The sequence below is a fragment of the Monodelphis domestica genome, chromosome 1, assembly GCF_027887165.1.
Source record: "Monodelphis domestica isolate mMonDom1 chromosome 1, mMonDom1.pri, whole genome shotgun sequence".
In the NCBI taxonomy this organism is placed as follows: Eukaryota; Metazoa; Chordata; class Mammalia; order Didelphimorphia; family Didelphidae; genus Monodelphis; species Monodelphis domestica.
The window spans coordinates 227597880-227617000 of NC_077227.1; the positions used below are offsets into that span (position 1 = coordinate 227597880).

Sequence of the window (19121 nt, forward strand, 5' to 3'; positions counted from 1 at the left end):
CTGTGCCCATCCCCCCAGAAACTGGAGTGCCATGCCCCTCCCCCCACCAAGTACTGGGTATGCCCTGTCCTGCCTTACCCCACACAGGGGAGGGAGGAAGTGCTCCTATTGGGCTGCTGGGCAGAGGGGGTGGGTGATGTGAGGAATGTCCTCAGTGAGGGTAGAGAGGGGGGAGGAAGTGGCCTGAGTGCTCTGATCCCCTCCAGCTCTGCTGCCTCTAAGCCACCCACTTTACCTACTGTGTCTAGCTTCAATTTCTTCATCTTTAAAATGGAGTTTTTAAAAAAACAACAATTTCCTGCACTTCTTTCCAGCTTAAAGAGCCTTCTTGGACAGAAAATATAAAACACAGAAAACAACTGAAGAATCTAAGTAATGACAAGATCATAAACGTTTGAATTTTCTAGAACTACTAAAGAATATACCAGAACCACATTATTTCAAAAGTTGGAAGGGATGCCAATAGCCAACTAGTTCAAGCCATACCCAAAAAGAATCCTTGTTACAATATACTTGATAGCCATCCAACCAGAAAATATGATCTCTTTACATGTAGCAGTTGGGGTAGAGTTGATTCCATCCTTATACAAGGTCCTAATTTCTAGTCAACTATTTAGTTCACTCAGTGACTGTGTTGTTCTCGTATTTCATCTTTTTTTTTCCAAGAAAATCAATTACATCATGGGGTTATGTCTTGACTTAAGCTAGAATTGGAATTAAATGAGGCAGAGTTACACAAAGTCATCAGCCTCAGTCTCCCTTCCAGCATCTCATAGTCCAGAGACAAGAAAAAAGTCAGGATGACTGGCAATGGTCTGAGATACAATGGATGACCATGGCTTCTTCAAAGTCTAACCAAGCTCTAAGCACTCCATAGGGCCTGTCTCATTCACCTTCCTGGTCACTAGAACAAATTGTTCTCATTTGCCCATTCTGATGGATTTCCATTCCATTGGATGGGGTATGTGAAGAGGAAGACAGCAAAGTGTTCATTGCCAGAGAAGGATTGGAATGAGTATTTGAGCAAGAATCATCTCAGGAAGTAATATAGGGGGCAGCTAGGTGGCTTGGTAGATAGAGAGCCAAGCCTGGGGTCAAGAGAACTAGGATTCCAATTGGCCTCAGATATGACCCTGGGCAAGTCACTTAACCCCAAGTGCCTATCCCTTTCTGCTCTTCTGCTTGAAAATGATTCTTAGTATTGATTCCAAGACAGAAGGTAAAGAGTTTTTTTTTTTAAGTGTAATATAATATAGCAGAAAAGCTGCTGAACTTGAGTTGATGAGATCTGAGTTCAAATCTAGATTTGGTCATATGTATGACATTGGTCAAGTCATCTAACCTCTCTGTATCTTGGTTTCTTCATCTATAAAATGAAGAGAATGGGGTAGATGAACCCTTCCAGCTCTAGATCTATACTCAACTGTCTCTTCAGAGAAACCACAGGGCTCCAGACTCTCTTGGGAGTCTTGTCTGTTGGGAAAGGGTTGGCCAAGGAAGAGATAGCACCCAGAGCCAATTGTCAGGATTCTTTCCCTTAAAGAAAAAAAGATAAAGCATTGGCCTTGAGTTACCTCTGGCTCTGGCAGACTTGACCATCAACAAAGGAAAAGGAACAAAAAGTATACATGGTATGCACTTTGCTGAGAAAAGGATGGTCTTGGGGAAGGACTCCAAGATCTGGGATGGAAACAAAGAAATCCAATAAGGGAACTATAGGAGAGGAACTATGGGAGATAGCAAATGGGAGGTAGCAAAGGGGGAGCTGGAACAGGGAGAGCAAGCAGATGCCTGCTCCACCCATGAGGGTCCATCTAGGGAGAAGTGTTTACTGCCAACTTGCTACAGAAGGTTGCAAAATGCTTTCACTAACATAGAAGGTTCACCTCTGGGGAAACTCTATGAACTAGTACACACTTTAAAAGCCATGCCCTGGGCAGCTTGGCTATCCTCCAAGTGGTAGAAAGCTCCTACAGTTGGGCAGTAGTTGTGTGTGTGTGTGTGTGTGTGTGTGTGTGTGTGTGTGTGTGTGTGTGTGTGTGTGTGTGAGGGGTTACAATACTGGGCTTGGAATCAGGAAGACTCATCTTCCTAAATTCAAATCTAGCCCAAGAGACTGATTCCCTATATGACCCTGAGCAAGTCACTTAACGGCCTCAGTTCCTCATCTGTAAAATGAGCTGGAGAAGGAATGGCAAACCATGCCAGCATCTTTGTAAAGAAAACCACAAATAAAGTCATGAAGAGTTGGCTGCCGCTGAAACAACTGAACGACAACAAAATATTCATTTAAATGTTGTCTCCTCCATTAGAATGTAAGCTCCTTGAGGGCAAGGACTATTTTTCATCTTTCTCTGTAGCTCCAGCAGTTAGTACATGGGACATGGTAGGCACATAATGAATGATTAATTGTATGTGTGTGTATTTGACTAGACGTATGTTTGTGTATGTGTGTTGGGGGTGGCATAAAAGCTGAGGACAAAGCTCATGTAATCCTACAAGACATTTCCTTTACCTGTTTTCTATCATCTGTTTCCTCTCATAAACTATGGAACAATGAAAGACAGACCCCAAGAGGAAGTCATATTGCTGAGAATTAACATTTGGGTGGCATCTTGAGAGAACCCCAGTGAGATCTTTTCAGTGGGCTTGGGGGGAAAGGAGTCTATTACTAAGAGTCTCTTATAATTAGTAAAGAATTGTACAAGTAGAAAAAGTTTCAAATATACATATTTATATACATATACTACCATACTAGACAAAGTAGACATGACAGCTATTAATATACCCACCTTACAGATAGGGAAACTGAGATATAGAAAAACTAATCAACTTCACCGAGGTCACATATCATGAAAAGTTCTGACAGGGCTCATTTCTTGGAAGCAATTCATATTTTGATCCTTACATGACAAAAACCTAAGGGACTTTGATCTCCCCCTGCCAGACCTGGCCCTGTCTTTATTTTGGCGGCCGCTGGCCAGTACAGCTGTGGTCAAAAATAACACTGTGATTCTCAGCACCCTCAGGCTCCCTCGGGATGATGACACATGGGAATCACATGGGGTACTGGAATGAAATCCTGGCAAGCTCCTAACTTAGCCTTTTCAAATGTCAATAATACACTCCCAGGTTGCCGTAAGGTAGAAATGGAATATTATTTTTTCTAATCCAAATGGTTGGACATTGTTCAATTCATCACCAATTAGTCAACTATCTCTAAGTGGACTGGGAGAATAACATTCTATTCCCCAGGACCACCTGTCCTCCCTCTAGCCTTCTCCTCCCACCTCCATCCAAAATCCTCCTATCCATCCCTTCTCCTTCACCCATCCATTCTACTGCACTATTTTTACCAACTCTACTGCGCCCTGATGCTTTTTTTCATTCTCTGTTTCATGTGTCTTCTCCCAAAATATTGGAATTATAGAATATTAGTCCTTAGAACGTACAACAGTGAGAACACATAACATGGAACTATAGAACATAGAATATAAAATATTAAAGCTGGAAAGAATTTTATAGATCTTTTAGTCCATGGGTTCTTAACCTAGGGTTCAGAGATCCTCAGAGGTCCATAGATAGATTTCAGGGTATCTGTGATATTGAAAGGGAAAATTTTATATCCATGTTTTTAATTAAGCATTGGTTGCCTTTGTAATGCTATGGAATTTACATTATGTATTTGAAAGCATGACTCCAAGAAGGGATCCATAAGCTTCACCAGACTGCCAAAGGGGTCCATGGCACAATAAAAGTTAGGAACTTCTTTGCTAGTTCAACCCTTTCATTTTCAAAATGAAGAAACTGAGACCCAGATGGGAAGGTGGCTTGACCAATTTTTTCCACCTAGGTAGTATCAGAATTGGGATGAATCAGTTAATGAATTAACAACCAAAGTGTCTTCATTCATTCATGACATTTTTCCCTTTCTCCTTTTCCTTAAAGTAAATACTTTGAAGAATCAGATGTTATCTTACACTCGCATGTCCTATCACATGGCACAGAATTTTCCAAATAATTGTATGAGTAATTCTCTAGATGGTTGCCTGGTATGGTACAAAGGATACTAGGACTGGAAACTGGGAGACTTGGGTTCTAGACTCAACTCTGCCACTTGTTAGCTGAATGATCTTGGATGAGTCACCTCACCTCCTTAGACTTTAATTTCCTCCTTTGTATAATAAATGAGTTGAACTAGATGGTATATAAGGTTCCTTCCAACCTTAATATTCTGTAGTTCTAAAATCAGTTTACTGATGCCGAATTAGCTCACTAAATTGGAGATATCTCCTAATTATCTAGTACAATAAGCTGCCCATGTTCCTTGGCAACATCTTGGAAGATGGACCTTTCTTCCATTTCTTTCCTCCCCACAAAAATCAATTGTCTTAAATAGATTCCCTCAGGGGATAGCTGGGTGACAATATTTCAAACAACTAATTCAAGCTCAGATATTAATGACATCCAGGCATTACATTTTATTCTCAGTGGCTGATTATAAGAGCTCACATTCCAATAAAGTTAGACCTCTACAAACATACATCAACTCATTATCTATTCTCCCTATTTTGCAGGAGGTTCAGAGAGATTAGTGACTTGTTCAAGGTAATAATGTCAGAGACAAATATGAGCCCAGGAATCCTTACTATAAGTCTTGGGATCTTTCTATTGCACCCAATGGAAAGGAGATAGCTAGATCGCATCTGCATTTCAGCAAGTTTCTATGTCTTCCTCCAAAAGACTTGGAGAGATTTAAGTTATGGAAACAACATGGTGGGGAAGTGGAGGGCCTCTGGATGTTTTGATGTGGGAAAAATGGGCCTTTCATCATTAGATCACCTCTTTCATTTACCAAGGAGGACTGAAGGCTACTGCTAACCCTTTCCCTCTTGCCCTTATTGTATGAGAAAGATTATTCTCTTGGGCTCAACCCATCAGGGAATTAAATCTTCTTTCCCAGTACAAAGATTTTCAAAAAGCTTCTCTTGGCTTCTCCAACTAGTTGCTTAAATACTAGTATCAGAGCTCCCAATCTTTAATATAAAATTGGATCCCTTCGACCTTGACAGACTTCAGAATGTTTTACACTCCTCTAAAGAACTTATCTTATTTCTATTTTTGTTATATTTATCTATGTCTGTGCCTCATATGCCTCCCCTGACTCCTTGAGGGCAGGACTATAACACATAGCTTCTAGAACAGTACAAAGTTGTCTCCTACTGGTCAACCATCTGATGGTCTGTCCTTATTTTATTAGACTGGTCCTTGGACAGCAGACACAGTATCATATCAGTATCAGTATCATATTCAAAGCTTTCTTCTAGGTAGTACCTGCCAGAATTTGAGCTCTGTTGGCACAACATGTAAGAACCCAGGGTCATGTCCCTGCCAATATGAAGCAGGCATTATCGTAGAACTTTTAAGAACCTATAATGCCTAATAAATATTTGTTGAATAAAGGAGTCAATAATAATAACACATTAAGCACTTTAAAATTTCCAAAGCAAAACTCTTCCCACAGCCACCTTGGGAAGTTAAATGGTATGAAGATTATTAATCCCATTTTACAGTCTGGGTAACTGAGACTCAGAAAAAAGAAGTCATTTGTCCATAATTACAGAACTAGTAAGCCTAATAAGTAGGATTTAAACCCAGCACTTAAGTCTTTTCACTATACTTAGCAAGTCACTTTGCTTCAGTTTCCAAATCTATAAAATGGAGATAGCACCTATCGCCCAGGATTTTGTGAAGATAAAATGAGATGGTGTTTTTAAGTGCTTAGCATATTGTAAGTGCTATATAAATATTATATATTATTATCATTATTATTATTATTATTAGTGTTTTTACTACACTGCTTGGATAGATGGATCTATGCATACAAGCATGGGTGGATGGATGGATGGATGAATGGTTGTCATGCTGGCTCTTAGGATAATGAATGAGATTTTTAAAAAACTAAAGGTTTTCTAATAAATTTGACCAAAACAGCCAGTCAAAATCATTCAGACTATAAAAATTCACTCTCTGCTCTGTATCTTCCTTAAGGCTCTAACCACATTGGAACATTTCAGTTCAAGGAAATGGGATAGAGAACTAATTATGGGGAAATAAAAGAACCATCTTGCTTTGGTGAGGGCTCAGTCAAGATTAGATGTTATCTCACGTTATCTAATGGACCAAGTCAGTAGTTTTGTGACTTCCTCTAGCTTTGTTCAATCACACAAAAACATACATTGCATGCAAAAACACAGGAACACACCTTTTTAATCTTTAATCATCCCATTTCTCTATATTCTTGCTATCTAATCCCTAGTTTTTCCTATCTCCTGGCTCTTTCCCTGTTGACTACAAATACCCTAAAATTTAACTCATCTTCTCTATCCTACTCTACCCTCAAGATCTTGGATCTTTCTTCCCTTTTTCCTCCAAACTCCTAGATAACACTGACTCTACTTATTGCCTATATTTCTCTCAATCTTTCAAAGCCTGGGTTCAATCTTCTCTTTCTCACTTGAAGCTATTCTTTCCAAAGTTACCCAGTAATCTCAAGTAACCAAATCTAAATGGCCCTTTCTCATTCTTCTTTCTTCTTCATCTATCTGCAGCATTTGACACTGTAGTCTACCCTCTCTTCCTAAATAATTTCTTCTTTCAGGATTTTCATGACATCTGTCTTTCTTGGTTCTATTTTTCCAAATTATTGCTCCTTCTTGGTCTCTTTTGCTAGATCCTTATTCATGTCATGTCCACTAACTATAGGTATAACCAAAAATTCTGCTCTCTTGGTGACCTCAATATCCCTCATGACCTTAATTATTATCTACACAAATGACTCCCAAACCTACATATGTATATAATAATAGCTAGCATTTATATCGCACTTTAAGCTTGGCAAGTATCTCATTTGATACAATAATCCTGGAACATAGGTGCTATAATTATTATTGTCCTCGTTTTATAGATTAAGAAACTGAGGCAGGCAATGGTCACACAGCTAATAAATATCTGAAGTCAGATTTAAACTTATCTTCCTAACTCCAAGTCCAGCATTCTTATTCACTGTGCCACCTAGTTGCCTATACATTTATGTATGTAACTGTGTTGCATGTTTATGTGCCTATGTGTATATAGTTAGGTAGAAAAATATCCCTAGTTTCTTTCCTGAAGTCCACTCCCACATCACCAATTGCCCTTTGGACATTCCAAACCAGATGATCCATAGGCTTTTCAAATTCAACATGCCTTAAACAGAACTCATTCCCTTTGTCCAAAAATTCATTTCTCTTCTGGACTTCCCTAATATTGTCAAAGGTACCACCATCTTTCTCATCTCCAAGGTTCTTAAACTCCTCATTATCCTCAATCCCTCACTCTCACTCACCCCACATATCTAATCAATTGGAACATCTTGCCATTTCTACCATGACTACTTATGCACATCACCTCTGGCCTCCACTGATCCAGGCACTGCCCTGATTCAAACCTCATGACCTCTTGCTTGGATTATTGCAGTATCTTCCTACTGGTCTCCCTGCCTCTAGTCTCTCCCCTCTTCAATCCTACTCCACCCAGCTGCCAAAATTATTTCCCTAAAGCAAACATCCGACCATATCACTTCCCTATTCAATAAGCTTCAGTGCCAGGATCAAATCTAAACTTCTGTGCTGGACATTGAAGCTCTTCACCACCTGGTTCCAATTTACTTTCCTAGCCTTGTTACATATTACTTCTTTTCACAAATTATATAGTCCAGTCAAACTGGCCTTCTTACTATTCTTCATACTTGACACATTATCTCTTTTTCTCTGCCTTTGCATTGGCTGTGCACCATGCCGAGAATAGAATCATTCACCAACTCTGCCACTTGGAAGCCCTGTGTGGCTCTCTTCAAGACTCAGCTCAAACGCCACCTTCTACAGGAGGCCTTTCCTGTTCCTCCAGCTACTAATGCCTTCCTCCCCCAAAGGTTTTTATTTATGATGTTAATATCTATTACGTATTATAGACATATAGATATTAACTAGGTAATATATGTATGTTATCTCCAATATATAATGTAACAAATGTATGTTTAATCATATATAAGTATATCTAATACAATAGATATGTCCATTGCATGGCTAGTGCCTACATAGTGAACCATATATCATATTGATTATATTTTACTATTAATAATGTAATGCATATTACATAATTATATAATAGATGTGTTACATATGTAATATTACATTTTATATTGAATAAGTATATCTAACACTATATAATAGATATATCCACTACATAGTCAATACTTATATATCTATTACCTATGTTCTATCTATCTATTATATTTAACATTAACAGATACATTTACAATTATATAATATTTGTTATATGCTATACATAATATATATTTTATATAGATGAGGTATATCTAATAACAAGTAATATAATTGTATCTAATATGATACATATATCCATTATACAGTTGGTGCCTATATATCTATTGTATTTAATTTTTATAATAATGAATATATAACACATTATACAGTTAAGTATAATTATATAATATACATGTTTTATCTATTACATATACTAGATATATATTTATATGTAATAAGTAAATTTAATAATATTTAATATAATTGCATCTATACGTTCCACATCATGACTTTCTCCATTGAGGTTTCAACATATTGTGGGTCAGCATAAGAAATTGAAAGGGAATTTTTGAGCTTTGCAGACAGCATGTGAAGGCTAGCAAACAACATAGGAAAAAATTAAAAACTCAGAAATGCATATTTAACCCAAAATTTACAATAAAGTAAAGCATATATAAAAGGAAAAGGAAAAATTCAGACTTCTTCTCTAGTACAAAGGAAGGGCCATAAATTAAAGAGATCTTCCAGATTGCAGGGGCCCCAAATGTTCCTAATCCCCACAATGCGGAAGGGACAACTGTATATCTAATATAATAGATATACCCATTACATAGTTGATACTTATATATCTATTACCTCTATCATATTTATAATATATATCTAAATAATAGATATAATATGCTATATATAATACATAGATTACATATAATAGCTATGTGTTATATAGAATAGATACATGTAATAATATGTAATATAATTATATCTACTATGATAGATATAGCCATTATACAGTTGATGACTATATAGCTTTACATATATTATATTTAATAATATATATGCAATGTTATATTGTTTTATTTAATATAAAATATATATATTACATATGATATTATATATAGTCTAGATTATGGTCAATTATATAGAACTATTTTATATATGACCATATTTAACATATCTAGATAAATTATAGATATAATAACTAATATATAGATGTAATCTATCTAACTATAACAGAAAAAACTTTAGAGGTAGAAGGTACTAATATATATGTATGTATATGTATGTGAGCATCTAAACAGAAATACTTTATATATATCTAAATACTGATTTTCATCTCATCAAATATAATAGAAACTCCTTAAGGGCAGAGACTATTTTCCTTTTGTCTCTGTAAACCTAACACAAGGCACACAGTAGGTGCTCTGTTCCCTGTGTTCCTTTCATATCCATCCCCTCCTTGCTGCTCTGACAGTCAGTAAACTACCTTGGTCTTCATCTCCTTTCTCCTAGGTTGTTGCCATAACCACCTAATTGGACTCTATATTTCCAGGATCTACAGAGCTAACGAAATCATCTCCCTAATGCACATCTCTAATCATATAACTCCATTACTCAAAAAGCTTCAGTTGCTTGTGATTGCTTGACTTACTTAAATATAGATTCCTCAGCTTGGCCTTTAAAACCCTTCACATGCTGTCTCCAACCGAACTTTGCAGACATATTTCACATTTCTATCTTTCACATGCCCTTCTTTCCAGCCAAAATGGCCCCATCTCCTATCTCCGTGACTTAGCACAGGCAGGCAGTTCCCCAATCCTGCAAAGCCTGCTTCCTCCTCACCTCTGCAGCTCAGAATATCTAGCTTCCTTCAAGACTCAGCATAAACTGCACCTCCTATAGCAAGTCTTTTGAGATCTCCCCCACCAGTTTCTACTCCCCCCCACTTTAGATTACCTAGACTTCTATGGCTACAGATGTATCAGCTAAATAGACCATGCATGCATCTATACTACCTAGAGCAGTATCTTAAACATGCTAGGCATGAATTGTTTGTTGTGGTGGAAAGAGGAGAGAATCTGAGGAAAGATTAGGCAATGACTCAAGAATGTGTAAGTGATTGACTGAAGCCAGTGTGGAGAAGGTAGGTGAGTGAGGAGGTCAACTGTGTCAAGGAACAAAATTGGGTAAGTCATTAAGAAAAGACATTTGAAGGGAAATTGTTGATAAGGAAAAGATATTTGGCAAGAAAAATGGGGAGGGGATGAAAAGACTGAAGGGGATAGGGAAAAAGAAGAAAGAAAGAAAGAAAGAAAGAAAGAAAGAAAGAAAGAAAGAAAGAAAGAAAGAAAGAAAGAAAGAAAGAAAGAAAGAAAGAAAGAAAGAAAGAAAGAAAGAAAGAAAGAAAGAAAGAAAGAAAGAAAGAAAGAAAGAAAGAAAGAAAGAAAGAAAGAAAGAAAGAAAGAAAGAAGTACAGAAAGGTAAGAGAAGATATAACTTCAAAATAAAATAAAATAAATAAAACTAAGAAACCCTAATGGTTGAAAAGGAAGGAAGGAAGGAAGGAAGGAAGGAAGGAAGGAAGGAAGGAAGGAAGGAAGGAAGGAAGGAAGGAAGGAAGGAAGGAAGGAAGGAAGGAAGGAAGGAAGGAAGGAAGGAAGGAAAGAAGGGAGGGAGGGAGGGAGGGAGGAAGAGAGGGAAGAAAGAATGATGTAGGGAAGGAAAATAAAAGAAAATGGGGAAAGGGAGGGTTGAGAAAAGAAAAAACATGAAAAAAGAACAGATAGTATCTTATAAAAAACTTTGGTACCACAAAAGTGTGATTAAATCCCACAAATCCCAAATTTATATAATTATATGCCACATAAATATGCTGGGAAAGTGAGAAAGTAATTATCTATCTTGGACAAGTTGCTTACCCTACCACAGCCTTGGTCTCTACCTCACAGGGTTGTTATTAATATCTAACTGGAAAATGGTTGTGAAAGTACATTAATAACAACAGCTAATTTTTAAAAGCCCTTTATACATATCCTCTTATTTGATCTCCACAACCTTGCAATAGGTACTATTATTATATGCATTTTACATATTTGAGAAAATGAGGCTGAGATAAGTTTAAATGACTGCTGTGGGACAGTACTTGCTCAGGGCAGGATTCAAATTCATTCATCTTCCTAACTCCAAACTCTAGTGCACTGGACAGTACTATATCATTCTGCTTTCTCCCATTATAGCCACTAAGTTTTATAAGTTAAATTTGTTGTCATTATTATTAATAGTATCTTAAGTTGTCATAAAATATTTCTTCTAAACCTTGAGGATCCATGCCTCATCATTCACAGGGGCCTTTCACATCAAAGAATTCTCCAAGAGGTCATCTGCTCTATGTCCCTGACTTGAGGGCAGGGCTCATGTCCTAGTTAACACCTCCTCGGCTGACATACTGCACTTCCATTTCAGGACAAGTGCCAGTAATCATATATTGGACTGAAATCTCCTCTGAAAGCACAAGGCATTGGTGGGTCATTTGACCCAGTTTCAGTCTTGAGCTTCCCATAAAAGTTAAGCATTTGCTCTTATTTCAAGGAGCTCTGGAGGTCATGGGGCTGAGAAACAAAGCTGGCTTTCCCCAGTTTTAGTATAGATTCCTATACTCCCCGGGAATTCACTCAAACAGCTGTTGGCCCCCAACCAAAGAGTGGTGATCTGACAGTCTGTACCCAAAAGACACATGCAGGGAATTAACTCTGTATTCAGGAGGTGGTATATGCACCAGGGTCAGAGGGACATTTAGAAGTAGACAAGTGTGGGAAGCACTTGGCAGCTGCGATTCTCCTCTGACCTCCAGCCATAAAAAACTCAAGCGCCCAGATTTAGAATCCCTACACAGAGACTAATCAGTTAAACATTTTCATTGGCTCATAGGAGCAAAGGATTTAAAGTTGGATGGGACCTAGAAATCCTTCAGTCCAGGAGTTCTTAACCTCTTGTGGGTCATGAACCCCGCTGGAAATCTGGTGAAGTCCATGAGCCCCTTCTCAGGATATTTTAAATGCATAAAACAAAATACATTGGATTACAAAGGAAATTGATTATATTGAAATACAGACATCAAAATATTTTTAATGGGTTCACAGACCCCTGATCTAGTTCAATTTCCTCATCAAACAGATGAAGAAACAGACCCAGTGATGTCATTTAGCCAAGGGCATAAAGGTAGTGAGTAGCAGAGAGGACTGAACCCAGGTGATCTGATTTTAATTCCTGTTCTCTTAATAGGAAACCTTCCCACACCTGTTCCACCACCCCAAAGCACAGATATTCTACTTTTGCCTTATAGAGTCTGGTCACTTTCAGCACATTTCACATGAGGGGGAAATGGCCCTGCTTTCTGCTGGTGAGCTCCTGACATTTTTTTAAATTCTAAATGCATTTTTTAATTAACTGAAATCCATATGCTCTCCCCACACATACCCTATTGAGGGAAAAAAAAAGAAAAGGAAAAACAAATTCTTTGTAGCAAATAACAAATCCTCCTCACATTAAAGTCCCAGCCAATGAATTTTAATAGCAATGCCCTTCTGGAGAACTCATTTCTGGGTACCTATTGGGCAGGATAATTAAACAGGGTGCCTGTGGCTCAGCTCCTGGTGCAATGATGGATGAGGTAAGTTAGAATAGTCACGGCTCAGTGCCCAAGGCAGAAGCAAGAGGTTTCTAGTGGAGACTCTTCCTTCCCCCACCTCCTGCAAGTAAATAGTGCCACCCTTGCCCCAGCTGTCCAGATTCATCCAACTGTTTTGGACATCCATTTGCAACATCTAATAATACTGTCAAGTTGTGATTTTGCAGCAAGTCAATGATTTGAAAGGTTATACAGGCAAAGAGCTATGGTCATTTTCACCATAACTCAAGGTGCTTATAAAGATAATTGCTCATTTAAATACATGTGACTTTTAATTATCTTTTTTAAAATGACTAGAATTGTGAATCAGGAATCCCTAGGAACTAGTCCCAGTTCTGCCGCTAACTTTCTGTGTGTAACATTAGGCAAGTTACTTCTCCACTCCAGGCCTTGGTTTCTAGCCTATAAAATGAGCGGATGAAACTGGATCATCTAGCCCAAGTTTAGGAGTCTATGAGTGACACTTTCCACCTATGCAGGATCATTCAGCAGTTAGGTGGTGCAGTACATAGAGTTCAAAGCCTGGAGTCCAAATCTGGTCTCAAACACTTACTAGCTGAGTGACCCTCTGCAAGTCACCCAATCCTGTTTGCTTCAGTTTCCTCATCTGGAAAATAAGCTGGAGAAGGAAATGGCAAACTACACTAGTATCTTTGCCAAGAAAATCCCAATATGGTGGGGGGAAGGGGGGCAGCTGGTGGATTGAGAGCCAGGTCCAGAGAAAGGAGGTCCCAGGTTCAAATCTAACCTCAAACACTTCCTAGCTGTGTGACCCTGAACAATTCACTTAACCTCCATTGCCTAGCCCTTACCATTTTTCTGCCTTGGAATCAATACACAATATTCATTTTAAGATGGAAGCTAAGGGTTTAAAAAAAAAGAAAGAAAAGAAAACCCCCAAATGAGGTCACTTCACAATGAGCTGAATATGTTGAAAAACAACAGAAGAACCACAGAACCATACAGTCCTTGCAGCTCTAATATTCTAGGTTTTTACCAACAACTAATTCCTCAAGCAGCTCTTCTATAATCATGGAAAGCATTGTTTGAGCCTTTTGCATGTGTGTGTGTGAGTAAGTGATTTCATTGATGTCAAGAGTTTCCCAATGTGGAAGCTCTCTGTGCTGTTACATATAAGCAACACATTGGTATCTTGGAGAGCTGACTGGAGCACAGAAAAGTTAGGGAACTTGCCCAGGGTCACACAGCCAGTTTGTGACAGTGGCAGGACTTGAATTCTAATCTTCCTAACTCCAAAGTCTATCCTCTATGCATTAATGCCATGCTGCCACTAACCTTTATGCTCGATGAATAGAAATCCTTTCCTTAATGTTCTCTGTTTACTGTCTACTACATCTTCAGGCATCTAAAGTCAATCATAGCATCACAGTTAACTCCTTCATCTTCTGAGGCAGAAGCTGATGGGTTAAGCAAATGTCTGAGCAAAAGCTTTCAAGTGTCTACAGCTAGCATTTCATATTCTATCCACTTTCCCCCAGATTAGATTTCTATCAATCCAATATCCACCAAGCTTTAGGACAAAAAAAAAATAACACAGGAGAGGTGGGGAGGAAGGGGAAGGAGGGAAGGAGAGAAGCAGGAGGGGGAAAAAGATAGCAGATAACCTGGTTTGATTTGCAAGAAGTCTGGGGTAAATATTTCAGCCAACCACCCTTTACCACCAGCAGCTCAGGCTTTGACAACTAACAAAACAACCTTTTTGTGCAAGTTCTAGAAAAGAAAGCAGAAAACATACCTGTTAGGTTCTGAAACAAGAGAACAGTGCCCCCAAAAAAGTGACTTCCTGGATTGTATCTTCAGATATTCATTCCTTGCTTTTTCCCTCGTCTCCCCCCTAAACCCCTAATTTTTCATCTCTCTCCTTTGCCTGAGTGTCTTGATGTAGCACAGCTCAGCTTTGAAACACTCCTCTTTCAAGCTGAGTTTATTTCTGGACCACCGCATGACCAGAGATGACAAGCCAAAATATAAGTTGTTATGAATCTCAGATTTCCTGTCTGAAGATTACCCTACAGAAGCTTTTATCCATCTTTCAGTCCCCCTCAGTTACATTAATTTGTTAAACTTCTCTTCATAAAATAGCCTGTAGCTAAATGGCACAGCGTTGCCCTCGTGTTACCACATCATTTGTGATCCTTGACATGTAGGCCATATATGGACATGTTTCTGGAACTATCCAAAAAAGTGAGAGGGAGAGAAGGGAGAGGGATGGGGTGAAAGGACAGAGAGAGAGAGAGGGAGAGAGGGAGACAGAGAGACAGAAACAGAGGCAGACACAGACAGAGAGACAGAGAGACAGAGAGGCAGAGACAGAGGCAAGCAGACAGAGGAGTCAGAGAGACAGAGACAGAAAGAAAAAGAAAGATTTTTTTTAAATTTTAATAGCCTGAAGAATAGAGTACAGAACAGCGTAGATGGATAGGGGAAAGAGTCTGCTCCATTGTTCTATCAGCTTTCCTTGATTTTTTAGCAAAGTGCCTTATAAATTAAAAAGGGCAGTAAAGGATTTGGAGTTGTTAAGGCCAAACTGAGGGGCATTAAAACAGCAGAGATGAAAAAAATCCCTTAGAGAGGGCAGTATTTCTATAAATGTTCTGGAGAAATCAAGTTACTCAAGTGTATTATCTCCAGAAGGAGAATTTTTCATAGATTTACAGACTCCAAACTAGAAGATTGCTCAATTCAACCCGTAAAGGGAGTACGGATCTGTTCTACAACCCCTATAATAAGCTACCACTCAGCCTTCAGTAAGAGGCCTCCAATGAAGGTTCCACATGCACCAAAATATTCATAACAGTACTTTCTATGGAAGAAAACAACCTAAGAACAAAGCTGGTGCCAGTCATCTGAGGAAGAGCTGAAAGTGTTGCGATATGTGCATATGATAAAATGTTACTGCAACATAAGGCAACAATGAAAGTGAGATATTCAGAAAAGCGGGAGAAAATTTGTATGAACTGGTCTAGAACAAAGAAATAGAGAGACCCATATACACCATGGCTGCAGAAATGTAAATGAAAACTACATCCAAAAAACTGCTAGACTCAGATTAAAGGCAATGATTAGTACTACTTCCAAGAAATGGATGATGAAATACACCTTCCTCCTCTCAGAGTTCTGAGAAGTGGGGACTAAAGTCCCAAATACTATTTACACTATCAAATAAGACTTTTGAATTGGTTGAATTTGAACTCAGATCTTCTTGACTCAAGGTCCAGCATTCTATCCACTGTACCACCTAGCTGCCTCAATAGAATACTAACTACATGTCTAGCTGAAACACTATGCTCTGGACTTAGATAAAGAACTTGACAACTACTAGCTATGGTGGTTGGGTCATTTGGCAAATCGTTTAACCTATCTGAGCATCAGGTAACTAGCTAAGATTTGTCAAAAAGTTATTTTAGTTTGTGAAAGGAAAATCCCCTGAAGAAATCACAGATTAACTATATAATTCTGGCTCATTGTTTTAGCTAGTCAAGCTCTTTCTGCATCTCACTTCAGTCATCCAATGCATTAGTTATTTTTCCAGCTTTGTACTATATTTAATAAGCATGCCAGTTTTGCCTTCATTTGAGTCATTAATAAAAATGTTAAACAGAACAGAGCTTTGGAGAATTCCACTAGAGATTTCTGTAACGATTGACATTATTCTATTTATTTTTAATCCTTACCTTCAGTCTTAGAATCACTGCTGTGTATTGGTTCCAAGGCAGAAGAGTGGTAAAGGCTAAGCAATGGGGATTAAGGGACTTGCCCAGAGTCACACAACTAGGAAGTGTCTGAAGCTATATTTGAACCCAGGACCTCCTGTCTCTATGTCTGGTTCTCAATCCACTGAACCTCCTACCTGCCCCCAACATTAATTTTTTCATCAATATTCTTTAGGTTTTGTTGTTAGCTTTAATTTTTCATTCATCTCATAACTTGTCTATCTCCATAACATCTTTCAAATATATCCTCTCTTCTCCACTCCCATAGCCACTACATTTGTCTCTCTTTTCTCCTGTACTATTATAATTGCTTCCTATTTGGTCTTCCTGCCTTGAATCTCTCCCTATCCCAATTTTGCCATTGCTACCAAAATTGTATCCCTTTAAAGCTTAGATCTGGGAGGGGTCTGGGTAGCTCAGTGGATTAATAGGCAAGGTTAGAGATGATAGGTCCTGGGTTCAAATCTGTCCTCAGATACTAGCTGTGTGACCCTGAGCAAGTCACTTGACCCCCATTGCCTAGCCCTTACTGCCCTTCTGCCTTAGAGCCAATATATAGTATTGATTCTAAGATGAAAGGTAAAGGTTTAAAAAATAAACTAGATAAAGCTTAGGTCTGGTCATGCCACTTATCCTCACCCCCAACTCGATAAACTCCAGTGGCTACGTATTGCCTTTAGGATCAAATATAAATTCCTCCATTTAAAATTGTCCTCTGGCATTTAAATCTCTCTAAAATTTGTTTGCTTCCTATTTCTTTCATCGTATACATTACTCACCTTCATACACTCAACCATCCAACCACACTGTCACGTCTTTTGTTTCTCACACACACCACTCACTCTCTCATTCCCATGCCTTTGCACCATCTGTCACATGTGCGTAGAATGCTCACCTTCCTTTCTCCCACTTCTTGGAATGTCTGATCTCCTTTAGGACAGCTCAAGTCACCTACAGTGGCCATTTAGGGACAAAAAGGTGGGGATGGGGGCAGGTTAGTGTCTTGCGACTTTGAATACACATTTATATATGGAAAGACCAGCAAAGAAAATGAACAGGCAGAGCGCACTCTCCTGTTACCTTTGTATTTGTGATGGCAGGAATCTGGGAAATGCAAGTGGATGATTGCCATAAATCAGAGTGAGGTCCCTCTGGAAGGGAACCCAAGTCTAAATTAGGAAGTACTAACAGGAGAGCCTCGACCTCACACCATCATCTTCTGCGAGGTGACAAGCTGAAAACCAAGCCTCTGAGAGTGGAAGAGGACAGAATTCTGCCCATCTTAGTCCGGCTACGGATAATCTATCCCCTGAAAAGTCCACTATGATACTTCTGCCAGAAAATCACAGTACACCCAAGCAGGACATTCTGTAGGTGCTGAAAACTCCGGTTGCCCACTGAAGAGTGCGCTCAGACAATCACCTGTGAGAAGCCGCTCTCAGGGCGGAGTAAATGGCGGGACCAAGCCTAGCCGTACTCAATGAAGAACCAACCGGGAGGACTAGCAATCTGCCCGGAAGAACTTTCCGGGCAGTTATGTCAAGTGAAGAGATCCCAGACTACTAACCTGCCCAGCCCAGTCCAGCAGCAGCAGATGGATCTATCCAACTTAAACATCAGGTCAGCGGAGCATCTACTCCATCACCCAGGCCACATCCCAATGGGAACTTCATAAGGACTCTGAAGAGAGAAAAAAGGACATGGAGACCTTGTGGTCCCAGAATCCTAAGCTACATCGGCAGTATGTGCTCCTTAAATATGAGCCTCACTAGGACCTTATGACTATTTTTGGTGATTCTCTGTATTTAAGGGAGAGTAAACAGCCTTGAAGGGAAGGAAAAGGAATATTCCGTAACTAGCATTTTTCTCTGCTTTTTCAGTAAATGTCTTTGCTGAGAATTCATTGAATCTAGGATCAGCAAGTAAGTAGTTCATGTCTACAGAGAACGATTAATCAATAGAGACTTAGGAAGCACCTATTATGTGCCAGGCTCTGTGCTAACTAAACACTAGGGATACACTCAGACGCTAAAGACAGCCCCTTCCCTCAAGGAACTTGTAATCCAATGGGGGAGACCACATGCAAACAAATATACGGAAAGAAAGCTATATATAGGCTAAATAGGAAATAATTAACAGAGGGAAGGCATTGGGATTAAAAGGGATTGAGGAAAGCTGCAGGTAAAAAATGGGATTTTAGTTGGGACTTAAGAGGTCAGTAAACATTGCAAAGGAGGGAGAGCATTCCAGGCCTGGGGGGGCAGCCAGAGAAAATGCCCACAGCCAAAAGATGGAGCTTCCTATTTGTGGAATAGTCAAGAGGCCAGTATGATTGGATTATGGAATATAGGTCAGGGAGCACAGTCTATGAAGACTGGAAAGGCAGGACTAAGTTATGATGGGCTTTGAATGCCCAACAGAACATTTCATATTTGCTCCTAGAGGCAATAGGGAGGCACTGAAGCAGGGATCACAGGGGTAAAATGGTCAGACCAGTGCTTTAGAGAAATCTCTTTAATGACTGAATGGTGAATAAATGGAAGCTATTCGAGGCAA

The 19121-nt window shown here is 39.0% G+C and overlaps 1 protein-coding gene across 4 annotated transcripts in view; it reads right to left on the reverse strand.

The window, feature by feature from the left end:
- The window catches only part of ASB2 (ankyrin repeat and SOCS box containing 2), an 83079-nt gene extending 64836 nt beyond the window's left edge, over positions 1-18243 (reverse strand). The window contains exon 1 of one of the 4 annotated variants that reach the window (XM_016428299.2): positions 18133-18243. Coding sequence is in view for 2 of the 4 variants with exons in the window: in XM_056810504.1 (XP_056666482.1) it covers positions 14128-14197 (70 nt within the window). In the remaining 2 variants the exon portion in view is untranslated. Of the gene's footprint in view, positions 1-14127; positions 14546-14587; positions 14944-18132 lie in introns of those variants that run through there. The other 3 variants (XM_001365790.4, XM_056810504.1, XM_056810503.1) reach the window with 3 other exon arrangements.
- Positions 18244-19121: the final 878 nt, after the last annotated feature.